The sequence below is a fragment of the Ascidiella aspersa genome, chromosome 1 (genome assembly GCF_963924565.1).
Source record: "Ascidiella aspersa chromosome 1, kaAscAspe10.2, whole genome shotgun sequence".
Taxonomy (NCBI): domain Eukaryota; kingdom Metazoa; phylum Chordata; class Ascidiacea; order Phlebobranchia; family Ascidiidae; genus Ascidiella; species Ascidiella aspersa.
The window spans coordinates 30,617,246-30,630,065 of NC_139447.1; the positions used below are offsets into that span (position 1 = coordinate 30,617,246).

Genomic DNA, 12,820 nt, shown 5'->3' on the forward strand with positions numbered 1-12,820 from the left:
TATAACCGCGTAAAAAACTAAATTAGGAAAACACTTAATCGGTTTAATTCTAAAAAAAAATGCTTACAAGTGAATTTGGTGCTCGCAAAATTTGCATCGTTGTCGTAAAATCTATATGCACAGCCCCAAAGCGCCTTAAGGCCAATTTTAACTCTGGCCATTGTTTTTTCAGCTCCCCGGCGTCTTCTGCAATTCGTCAGGGTTGAGTGCCCCGGGTTTGCAACCGTGACGTTCAACGAGGAGGATCAATCATGCGTGACAACCTTCGGAAGCGGAACCAGTTTGCTCACCAACTTGGACGGAACTTATCAGGTTGGTGGCAATTGGCGATTCCTTAAAAAGCTGTTTTGCTGTGTGACTGGCAGCTGTCACACTATTTTTACCATTTTTTAAGTTGAAAGAGTTGCGTGATTACTCTGGGTGTGTCACATCGAGTATCCCGGTAAAAAAATTGTTTTACTACTGAAAAGCCTAATATCCTAAATCCAAAACGCCAACCAAAAAGTGAACTCGTCCGGGTATGAGCTGTATCTTATAAACCAAAAAAAAAACACACGAAAAACGCAACATAAACCAAGAAAATTGTTTTGCGTGCAAAGGTTGAGATAAATAACTCTTTTTTATAGATAAAATTTTAATAAAAACACTTAATTTCAAATCCAATTTATTTGACACAATGACTTGGCAAAAGTTTAGTCAAGTCAAGTCAAGTAAGTTTGCCCAAATGACTTAAGTCAAGTCAAGTCAAGTAAGTTTGCCCAATTGACTTAAGTCAAGTCAAGTCAAGTCAACTAAACCAATAACTTGATTGCAACACTATCGATACCCCCACTTAGGGGGTTGCATTGAAGTCATTGCAACACTATCGATACCGTTTGGGTCACCACTCATAAGATGTTGAGAACTAAACGTCCAACTTGAAGGGTCACCCACTGGAAAGTTTGAGGAGTTTGAGGATTTAAAAAACTGTCGATAATACTCTGTTTTACAAGTTTCTACCAATACATACACTCGAAATATACCCCTCATTCACATCATAGCTCTCCCACTGGAACGGCGGTCGACTGGACATCGCCGCCGACGCCGCAGTGATCTACACCCCTCGGCCCGACAACGACCTGCTCATGGCCGCAATCTCGGCCGCGGAGGCCGGCGTCGAAGAGGGCGAGGAGGGGTTTTCCCGCCTGCCCCCGCCCGGGGCCGAGCCCATCTCGCTGGGATCTTACCTGATGCGACACGACAGCGAGATTTGCTGCGAGGCGGTTGACCAGGAGGGCAACGTGTTTCAGGTTCGCGTTTTGGATGTTTTTGCGCTTTTTGCTTTAAAATGACAGTTGCTTTGTGGACTGGGTGTATTAAAGGTCAGACAAACCCTGTTTTTCGTCTCAAATTTGTCGCTTTTGGTTCTTTGGTTTAATGGCACAATGGGAGTTGTTCTGTATTTAACTTCAAGCAACGCAAATGTTGCTCACGTTTAAAGCAATATAGGCAGCATCAAGCAACAAACCGAACCAATTTTACAGGCTAAAGTTTAGAAAAGACTTTGAAGTATTTAATATCCAGTTGTTCGCAAAGTTATCCTTAGCAACGTTAGCATTTTGAGCGTTTAATATTGCGATAACGTGGATTAAAAGTTTGTTTTTTATGAATTCAAATCAAATTTACTCAGCAGCAAAATTTAGTATAACACTCAATAAAATAAATGCAAGAAACACCTAAAATGTTTGCTGCATTATAAAGGCCTCTGGGCCACATATACAACCCTATACTGATATTTTGAATTTGTTCCATCAATTTAAATTTAATTTAGGTGAAGAAGACAGGTGAGGCGAGCGTTATGAACCCAGGGAATCCAGGCCAACCGGAAGGCTCGAACACGGCACCAAAAGTTGTGCAGATGGATCCGATGGACCACCATCCGCCCAGGTTGGCTGCTCGTTCTACTGACGTTTCGCATTACTGTTAAATACACTTTTGTAAAAGTGAAACGACTTGAAGGTAATAGATAGCAACATAACTTTCCAAACATCATTTAATTTTCATATAATCGTGATTTTTTAACCGGGTGTCGGGTTTCTATTTTATAGCGCGCTTTGAAATTGTTTAAACGTTATATGTCATCAATTTCACTTCATCGAAAGTCTTTCCTTAAGAAACTGCCTTTTTAAGTTTGGTGATATGACAAAGCAAACACAATCAATCAATCTCTCATTTGTTCAGATTGTTCGTCGTCAATAGCGACGGGAGTGGCACGGAGCTTCTTCGGCTCAAGGATGTGCAGGAGTACATCGGAGATGCTCATCTTGATCCAGCCACCGCCGTCATCAAAGAGGCGGTTCCGGAGGACTCAAAAGTAATCGGTGAGGAGCTGGTTATTTGCGAGCAAAAAACGAGTGGTTTTTCCGCTTAGATATATATACTATAGAGCTTGTTGCTTTAGTGAGGTCGATTTTTTTTAATTATTTGTGCTTTTGCGCGGCTTATACGCAATATTCAGCAGATTTACTAGATTTTGCCGTTAAAGATTTCACAAAAAGTGCGCAAAACAATTGTGTTAATATAGTTGTAATAATCCCTAAAATCCAGTTCCATAATTTCCAACAACGATTGCTCAAAAAATCCAGTTCGACACAAACTTATTTGCAAATTGATGGTAGTCCTTACTGTTTTGAACAAACTAGTGGTTCTTCAACTGTGGGCAATTTATCCCAACGGGGTAATTTGACCACTTAGGAGAAATATGTTTACAAAAATTTGAGGATATTCTTAAATGAACAACAAAACGCGGTATCTATTTTTTCAATTTTTTAAAATTAAGTTAACCTGAATGGAAACTATCGAGTCGGTTTGGTATAGTTTCTTTCTTATCTGAGAAAGTGTTTTTTCTGAAGCAAAACTGGTTGTTAGATTTAAAGCGTGAAATCGATTTGTGGATACTAAGAAGAATATAAGGACACTGTATTGTGCGTCTCGTTATAGTATGATTAAGTGGATGCTTCCCTTAACACTATAGGTCAAATATATGGTCGAGTATGTGACTATTTATTTGTTATTTTTAATTCATAATCTGAATAATCATAAGCTCAAATCACAAGTTTGTATACGATACAGTATGCGACGAAGTTTTGCCTTTCATGCGGATTTTTTAGCCTTGCTACTTTGCAATATGATTACGCGATTTTTAGACACAGTCAAAGCTTAAATCGTTTCTTTCTTATCTGAGAACCACTGAACTAAACCATACACCGACGCAACAAAAGTTTGTTCTGGCACCTGTTCTGCATTCGCAACGGGTACAATTTTCGAGCAAATATAGTTAGAACTGTTTTATATACTCTTATTTTTTTCTTGGTTAATTCTGTTTGCAGGCATCTCAGTCCTCCGTCCTCACTATGGCAACAGCGGCGACGCTTGGCTCGTCCAAAAAGAGGAAGAAAACATCGTCCCGAAGAATATCCGCACGAGGGACCTCACGCATTTCCCGCCAACGTACGAGTCGAATTTTTGTTTTTCATTTTAAGACGTGAAGTGGTGTGGTACAGTATGGTCTTGTTTTGTGTGAAAAGGAAAGAAAACAATTGTCGTTAAATGCATTCAACATCAGTCCAGAATCTGGACTACAGACGATTTCGTTTGATATAAAAAGTTGAGACAGCAGTTCTGCAAGCTTAGGAGAACTCCGGGAACAGAGTCTACCTGAATTACTTCATCAATAACGCGCAGTGCTAATCACAAAAAAACAAACAAAGCTTTGTTGGCTTAAGAATTAACTAAATTTGGCGTCATTGTCGTCATTTTTTGCATGTGGCGGGGCTAAAATGTTTAGTAAAACTGAGTATTGCCTTGTTCCGTTCATAAATTTAAACCTTACCTTTATTGTTTACAGTGAAGTTAAGAAGCCGGGTCCCCCGTTTGGCACCACTGTGGGTAAGGGGCTGGCCGTAGGTTCGGCCCCCATTCCGTTTCAACCACCCCCGGCCCCAATCTGTCCAAGCGCTTTGGAACTGCGCCAAATCATACAGTACGAACCGTTGTCAACTGGTGGGTTTACATTTTAGTTTAATGTGGGTTTACATTTTACCTTAATGCTGTATTTGATTGGTCATTAATAAATTGTTGTAACCTTGATTTTGTTCTTTAGGTTGGGATTATTTTTTATGCATTTTTTAAGGCTTTTAGTATTCCTTTTACTACTACATGGGTGGTAATTGCTTGGTAAAAAGTAATATTTACAACAAAAATATATTTTATGCAATGTATGAAATGTCTTTTGGTCAGCATTTTATAAATAATTGATAAATTTGTTTAATATTAAAATCAAAACAAAACATTTGAATTTGGAATAATTATATAAACAAATAAAATTAACACTGTTAATTCATTTTATAGGATAGTTTAGAAACGATTTTTTAGTTGTTTACCTAACTTCATGTACAAAAACACTTCGTTACAATGCTTTTCATCGCTAATTTTAACCCGCCTAATTGGATGTCAACGTCACTTTTAGTACGAAGCGAGCCAAATCACGACCTTATACATCGTGAAACGAACTTTCCAACCCCGAAATCTTTCGCTTTAGATCTGCGGCGTCACCTGCATAGTAAGCTGATCGAGTTCAGCAAGGCGACCTACGAGCAGGAAAAGCAGAGGTCGGAGGTCAAAGTTCAGGACCCGAGAACGGCCGAGGAGCAGATGAGAGCCAGCGACCTGCTCAGTCTCGTGCTCGAGTTTGACGAAGAGGTAAGCTGTACAAGTGGGGTTAGAAAGTGTTTTTTTCTGAAGCAAAACTGGTTGTTAGATTTAAAGCGTGAAATCGATTTGTGGATACTAAGAAAAATATAAAGTATGATTAAGTTAAGAGGATGCTTCCCTTAACACTATAGGTAAAATATATGGTCCAGTATGTGACTATTTATTTGTTATTTTTAATTCATGATCTGAATAATCATAAGCTCAAATCACAAGTTTGTATACGGTACAGTATGCGGTGAAGTTTTGCCTTTCTGGCGGATTTTTTAGCTTTGCTACTTTGCAATATGATTACGCGATTTTTAGACACTTGGTCAAAGCTTAAACTTTACCCATCGCTCTGTTTATTCACAATCCGTTTTTGAGATGGATGAGGTTTTAGCAAATAGCTCTCTCAATTCATATACACTTGGTCAGGCCAAACAAGAAATTTTACGCTGATACTTTAGAGCAGCATCAAGTCTGAAAACCATTTGAATTTAATCTGAATACCGCTGCCATAGGCTTTCATGTTTTCTTACCACACACCCTTTTTAACTCCTAGCTTACCCCGCGTACCCCGGATGCGGTCCCGGTACCCTCTGGGTCATCGATGGGTCCGGACCCCAAAGCTCGAGGCCCCGGCTCCAATCAGTTCTCAAAGTTGGTCAAACAGCGTTACGAGCATGCCGTGGCCCCCCAGCCGCCCCCTAAAGTTCCCCCTCCCAGGGAAAAACTCACCCAAGCCGACTGGGATCGTATAAGGTAATGCACAGTAGGTTTTGTGATAATTGTGTTTTTATTGGTAAAACTTTGGCCTATCTTTATAAAATTAAGTTTTAACATATCGATTTTAGCAACAAATTTGCCCCTTTTTAATTTAATCCATTTTTTAAACTGCAAAAAGTGGTCCTTTCCTTTTGTTCACAATCGCTACAATTTTTTTATAAGCTCAAGTTTGTTGTTATAAATAAAATATCGTTTAAACAGAGGCCTACAGGTAAGCACATATGTTGGCATTGTACTGGTTGGGGGCAAGTATTGCTGTGTCAGCGGGTGTTTCGCTTAGACGCACATTAACAGGTGTAGTAAGTTAATATTCTATTTAATTGTGCACTGCTCTTTTCATTAGAATATAACGTAAGATCAAAACTATAACGTGCGGTAATTATAAGCTTCTGCCTCTACTATAATGCCCTATTTAAAACTGTTTGTGAGCATATTCTGGTTTGAGAATCGCATTCTTTGCAGACGTGAAGTCGAGGAAGAGAAGAGCGGAAGAGAGGCTCTCAAGAACCGTGATGTTCCGGATTATTTCGATAGCGAGACGGGAAGAGCTTGGTTGCTAGCACAGGTAACGTTTTTACGAACAAGTAAAACTCATAGTTAAAAACATGAGTAAAAACAGGATCAGACGTTTTGTTTAAAAGGAAAATATATTTTCGCCAAAACGTCTGATGTTTTTACTCATGTTTTTCACTATGAGTTTTACTTGTTAATATACGCGTCAGCGGAGCAGTGATCCACTGTGGCTATAACCTGCCGCCGATGGTTTTGGATCATATAAAGATACACCTTATTGTTTTTTAATACGAAGTTATGGCATCAGTTTAAATACTAAACTAATCGTATTATGTTTGTGCAAATCTTTGTTTCTGGAATCTATTTCATTGAGAGATTATTAAACTTATTAACGTAGTATCTTGTACATTTTAGTTCAAATCACATTTGGCTGAATTATCGGTAGTGTATTATGTTAATTCATTGTCCCGAACAGAGTTTCCGGACAAGGTGTGTTTTAAAGATTGAAACTATTTTGGCAATACACCATGTTTTAAATAAATTTTGCTATCCAAACGTTACTGACCACTGACCAGCGCCTACTTTTCTTGGTTATAATCTAGGCAAAGACAATATTTATCTGATCTGTCATCACGAGAAGAATACCTTAATACTCCACTTGAAATTTATTTTGCGTTTGTTACGTCACAGGCAAACGACATGAAATCAGCTTCGTTGCAGCTCTCTAGCGACCCCAGGCGGGACGGAACCGAGGCTCGGATGTTTGCTGTAAGAGAAAACTCGAATTCGCCAAGTCAAGGTGTGTTGTACTTCTGTACATGTTTCAGTCATTTTTTAGGGAGTTTAGGGATACAAATAGGGGATTGCACAATGAGTTTTTACGGTTGCGAGCAGGGCTGCATCAATTTTAAAAAACATCTATGGAACTTGTGCTTTTCTGATTTTTGATACGGAACAGTTAAAACAAATAAACCATAACCTGTAACAAAGTGGGACACGTTATTTCACATGCATGCATATAAAGACAGTAAAAATAACTATTAAATCTAAATGACACGGAAATAAATTGTCAATTGAAATGCGCCGAAAAAAACTTTCAAGTTAGAAAGGCTGTTTAATTGGCAATGGCCAAAAGGAAATCGAAGTACGAAGCATTATCCATTGTAAAAAACGAAAATAATAATTTGTTCAATATGACTAATAGGCTACTCTTCCATATCATGCGAGAAAAATTCATTTAAGTCCTTATTATAAGTTGTTTCCTTTTAATACTGATACTGTTAATGAGCCGTATTTTGATACACATTGGCCCGATTTTCTAAAAATGTTAAAGTAAGGGCGCAGTATTTTCTACTTATACAATTATGCGTAGAGGACGTATATAAAACGACAAACAATGTTTCACCAAATTTTTACGCCGTCAAACTCAGCCCAAGTAATTTTTTTTAATTTCGGTTTAGACGCTTCCCAGGATTCGGCCTCCTCCCGCCAGCGGGGGGCCGGGGCACGGGTAAGCGACACCCCCTCGAAGATGCGCCCCACTAACCCGACCCCGGCCCACGCTATCGGCGGAGGAACCCCCACCAAACTGCGACCGGATAACCCGACACCTATTGCTGCCGCCCAGCAAAGAAACATGAGACCGAGTAAGTGAACTCAATTTTTGTTGGCAACGATTAGTTTTATTATTTCCATACATATGGTGATTGGAAATAACGAGGTAGGTTACCTGGTGCAGATATTGAATCTCATAGTTTTTAAATAGCTGGTTAATCTAAGTGCTACTGTAATATTTTCCTCCAATCTAGTGATTACATTTTAATTTGAAATACACAGTATTTGTTTAATATACAGTCTGTCTTACTGACTGGAATTAACAGACAGTTTTGTACACATAAAAATCGGTTTTAACATAATTCTTCTGGTTTTAGTTTACCATTTTGTTTGCCATTAATTTAAAAATAAGTTGTCACTTTAAAAATGCTAGTTTTACAAGCATAATGTTAATCAAATTTCAAGGCTGCAAATGGTTTTATAATATTACAAGGCATAATAGTCAGTTTCTGAGCAACATTTTGAACCCAGGTAATCCGACTCCGAGCCACGCCTCGTCAGCCGGCAACGGATCAGCGTTCGCTAAATCCACGGCGAGCGACTATTCGTCCGGACAGCAATACCAGCCGTCGCCTATTCCCGAGAACCCGACCTCGGCACAAAAGCGGGAAGGTAAAGGCAGTGTTCAGCAGTGTGCTTTTTGGTACAAGTGTACATTGTCAAGTTTGCTGAAAATTCGTAACGTTGGGGTATTATCAGAAAACTGTGATAAGCTCATTGTTTGTAATTCGGAGAAGAATATTTGAAATAGCTGTAATTTAACACGCTTCAAGGCCGTACGACGCTTGCAATTTTTATTGCAGTGCCCAAATGTTTTCTAAGCACCGCGAATGTTAAAATATTTTCCCGGCGGAGTTTGCCTCTCCGCTATAACCTGTTTCCAAAACAGTTATATCCACCTTTTTGTCAATGCAAACCGGTCGACGTTTTTTAATTTAAACTCCGCCCGCAGAAGGGTTGAGAGTTGATGGCTTATATTTTCTGCGATGCTGGTCTGGCGTTACGATAAGGAAGCAAGGTTGCGCCCCTTCTTTTAACAAGCGCGCTTATTGATATTTTGTTTTTAAAAGCCAATACGCAGTACTTTAAACACGGCATTTTTAAATGATTAAAGTCCCATTTCAGTAATTTGTAAAAATAATAAGTTCGAATCAGGTCATTTGTAAAAGCACTTAAGACCAAGTCAAGTCTTTTTGATTAAATAACAAGTCGAGTCCGAGTCAAGTCATAATTAGAGCAAGTCAATCCTAATTCAAGTACCTGTTATTAAAATTAAACGTTAAACTAACAAATTCACCAAACTACAAGATAACACAAAATGCAACGTATAGCAAGCTTTTTTTTGACATGCACAGTTTGAGATAAATGACCCCAAAGCCTAATGAAAACACTTTTTAACCCTAATCATTTGTACTAAAAACTTAAATTAACTCAAGTAATTTGACAAGAGTGACTTAAGTGTATACTCAAGATAAATCATACGTCATTACTGTAAAACAACCTTTCAGATAGAAAGTCCTAGGAGTCATGGTGATCAGTCGGTTAGACTAAACAGACTTCCTATTACAAACCACTATTTATCTTGTTTTAAATTTTTCACCAACAGCCGCCCTGGGCCGCGCCACCCCTAACGACCCTAGCGGGTCAGAGGCCGCCAGTGACAACAGTCGCCATAACAACGGCCTCTTACCCCTGGAAACCGAGTCGTCCGACATCGTCCTGACCAGAAGCCTGGTTTATGACGTCACCGGTCAGCCGAGGAAGGAACGCGTCTTGCTGCCCATGTCCATCATCAGCGATCGACCGGGTGCCGTGCAAAATTCGAAGGTAAAAAGCTTTTTTTTTAATTTTGAAGCAGCGTGGTATTTTGTAGAATAAAGATAAGCATTGTCATGAACAACATTTGTTTGTATTGTGTAGATCCGAGTCAAGTCCCAAGTAATTTCAATCACTTTTCTAAGTCGAGTTATGGGCTTAAGTCATTGCCAAACTGCTACGTAAGTCAATCACGACTTTTTTTTATTGCCTCTTTTCTCTGTTGTCTCTAGTTCGCCGAAGTTGAGGAGCCCGTTCGTCGCAAGGTCAACACTTCGTCGATCGCCGGCGGCGTATCGCTTGGTAACACCAAAGTGGCGGAGCGCGGCTTTCAAGTCATGCCGCCTGAGGTCGGTTAGAGTTAATGTGGCTTTAAACCTTAAACGAACTAGTTACTGAGACACTTGTGCCGATCAGGTTCAAACGTGACCCGCATAGAACCCCACAAAAACGGATTCCGAAGCGTTTTGTGCCACGGATAACCTACCATACGAAATATCTCTTTAATCATTTAAACTAGGGAGTATACGACCCATAGGCCCGAGGTCGTGAGTTCGGATCACACAGAAGGCTATATTTTACAAGATCCTTAAAATAACGACGACATTTGTTAAACCCTAAACGACCCCTGTATGATTTCAGAAGCGTTTTAGTTAAACACAAATGACTACCAAATTTTATTTTCTGGCCGCCAGAAAGGCTTCATAAAGTTTACACATATTATTTTATCCATATTTTATGTTAATTGTCGTTTTTCTTTCACTTGATATCGAGAAATATATGTTGTTCAACACTTAACAAAATGGGCGCTCGAAGTTTTAATGCACTTTAATCTATGAAAATTGCAGGTGGTGTTCGGCGTTTTGCGCGAGGGAAGCACTTACGCCTTCACCGTTAAGTTGAAGAACACTGGAATCGACCTCTGCCGTTTTAAGGTCAAACAACCGCCGCCCGGTACGGGTCTGAGGGTCGGCTACACCCCTGGACCGGTAAGTGACGTCACTTCGATGACAACACCTTTTTATGACACCATACTTGCTTTTCTAAATTTCAAATGTGTTTGTTCCTAAAACCTATGGGTTAAAAAAACTTTCCGTTAACCAATTCAAGCAATTTCGAGCGACAAATTCTTAATCTATAGACTTAATAGGTAATTTGATGTTTTTAAAGGATATTCTTTTTTTAAGTATTGTAAAATTTTATGATTGGCTACTCAATATCATTTATTCAATCTGTGAAACGTCTTCAAACCTGTTAAAAATTATAATCTTTATTGTGTTGTCCTAGTTGTTGGAAATTTATAAATGAAATGTTTATTTGGGTTGACGTAAAAAACAGTTGAAAAATATTTTTCTACTAAGCTGCTTTGCCTAATGTAGGACTACCATGTGTACCCGTTTTCAAAGAAAACTTAATGGTCCCAGACTGAAACCACTGAAAAGTGCCTGATTGTTTTCCTTTTTTGCATTTTGCGTTTTCTTGCTTATCTAGAATTATATTTTTGAGAGAGACCTAAATTAAGTCAAACCCTTTTCGGTGACACAAATGTGCCTATCATATTTCCAATCTATCTTTTATTTTGAAAAAATAAAGCGAAACATCTAACATTGTGTGAATCCGCCAAAAAATTGCCTTGTTTTTCTCTATTTTTTCTGTTACTTTTGTTGCATATGAGTATGATAATTCAAAACCAAGTGATTAATTTTTTGAATGTAAAACTCTGTGTTCATTCCACTTTTTGTCATCGTTTTAGGCAAATTGTCATCTTTCGGCCTTGAAAAAAAATTGTAGGCTCTTTTTACCGCTAATCAACTAAGTCACTCTTGTCACTTCATAGTTTTAAACTTTTAAGCAATCATGAATTTACAATGCTAGGTTGCCGCTGGCATGGAGGCCACACTTAACCTGGAGATATACGCGATCGCCGTGGGCGTTGAGGGCGACTCGGGCGTCGGAACCGTCAACCACCAGCTGGAGATCGTGACCGAAACTGACATCATCTACCTTCCCGTTACAGCAAATATCCTTTGTCCGTTAAAAATATTTGTTAACGCTACAAATAATACTAATCTTAAAGTGTACTAATTCCCATACTATATAAAACTGATTCTATACTATAGAATCATAAACTGTAGTACTTGGACAGCATGTTTAAGGGAAATTCGTATAATTGTACAAATTATTAACACAACTAAATTTGTGCTAAGAATATTTTTGTCTCTGATAATTATTTTTGTATTGACGCCGTTGAGAGAAAGGCACAAATAAACCTATGAGCCAATAGTAGTATAAAAGTAATAATTTTTTTTTTTATCGGGATGTAAAAATTCGTGATTTCTTGAGCGATAGGAAAAATATTGCTCTTTGCGCCGCCATGTTAACTTTGTTTGTTACACATATAGAACCCCTTGTTCGCATGACACTTAACTATTTGCTATAGTGATTTGTTAATGGATTTTATTAATAATCTAAACGAAATAGTGATTTTCAGGGCAGGGTTTTAATGTAATCATAACCTAAAAACTGATGAGTCAGAAATTTGCCCTTAACCGCCAAATCACTAGTCTTGACCGCTCACGACTTCGACAATCGAAATGACGTCATGCCCCCCGGCGGGAAAGCCCCGGGGGTAAAGCTGTGCTCAAACAAACCGCCTTCGAGAGACGGGATACTTCGGCCTGTGCGGATCGGCGCCAGCTAAAAATGTAAAGTACTTTTTTTTTATTCTGGTGATATTTTCACTTTCTAACCTGATTGTTTGTAAAAATTAAGACCTGATTTCTCTGTAAAATTCCGTAGAAATAATATGTGACAGTTTTGTTTTGCTAATTAAGAAATAAGATGCTTTATTTTTAGATTTCGACGGCGCGACCATCTTTGCTGAACGTTTAATTTGTATTTGTGTGTTTCGTGTCACGCATTTTTAAAGTATAGTTTATGTTTTCTGAAATTGTTGTGCTATTTTTACTGTTGGTCTATCAATAAATTTTACGCTGTTTTTCAAAAATAAACGTTGTACGAAATATGTTAAACTAAACCTTTGACAGAAAAGTAGGAACTGTTTCAAGTAACTCCTAATGGATCGAAAGACACGAACTCTCTATAAAATGACGGTTAGAGTATTAAATTGATTAACAATGCAGTATATCGTTCCTGTATACGATTTTTGCAGAAGCAGTTCACTAATGCCCTCTATATGACAAACTGATCTGTTTGTCTATCTTCTAGATAGACTAGACTCTAATCTAGGGTTAAGGTATAGACAGCGATTCAAGCAATCATACTCTGTCGTTGTATCCTATATATATATAGCACAAATCCATCCATAAATACCCTTGTTCAAATGTTGGGTTGTAATTGT

At 38.5% G+C, this 12,820-nt stretch overlaps 1 protein-coding gene across 2 annotated transcripts in view; it reads left to right on the plus strand.

Annotated features, from left to right (window-relative positions):
• The window catches only part of LOC146169724 (sperm-associated antigen 17-like), a 43,326-nt gene extending 30,877 nt beyond the window's left edge, over positions 1–12,449 (plus strand). Inside the window, exons 28-45 of one of the 2 annotated variants that reach the window (XM_083393359.1) lie at positions 173–312; positions 1,041–1,289; positions 1,811–1,926; positions 2,221–2,360; positions 3,369–3,489; positions 3,887–4,041; positions 4,580–4,740; positions 5,294–5,493; positions 5,980–6,082; positions 6,721–6,829; positions 7,491–7,676; positions 8,116–8,256; positions 9,251–9,471; positions 9,693–9,809; positions 10,308–10,448; positions 11,335–11,479; positions 12,021–12,164; positions 12,316–12,449. In XM_083393359.1, the coding sequence (XP_083249485.1) occupies positions 173–312; positions 1,041–1,289; positions 1,811–1,926; positions 2,221–2,360; positions 3,369–3,489; positions 3,887–4,041; positions 4,580–4,740; positions 5,294–5,493; positions 5,980–6,082; positions 6,721–6,829; positions 7,491–7,676; positions 8,116–8,256; positions 9,251–9,471; positions 9,693–9,809; positions 10,308–10,448; positions 11,335–11,479; positions 12,021–12,160 (2,585 nt within the window). In that variant the 3' untranslated portion in view covers positions 12,161–12,164; positions 12,316–12,449. The remainder of the gene's footprint in view (positions 1–172; positions 313–1,040; positions 1,290–1,810; positions 1,927–2,220; positions 2,361–3,368; positions 3,490–3,886; positions 4,042–4,579; positions 4,741–5,293; positions 5,494–5,979; positions 6,083–6,720; positions 6,830–7,490; positions 7,677–8,115; positions 8,257–9,250; positions 9,472–9,692; positions 9,810–10,307; positions 10,449–11,334; positions 11,480–12,020; positions 12,165–12,315) is intronic. The other variant, XM_083380341.1, reaches the window with a different exon arrangement.
• Positions 12,450–12,820: the final 371 nt, after the last annotated feature.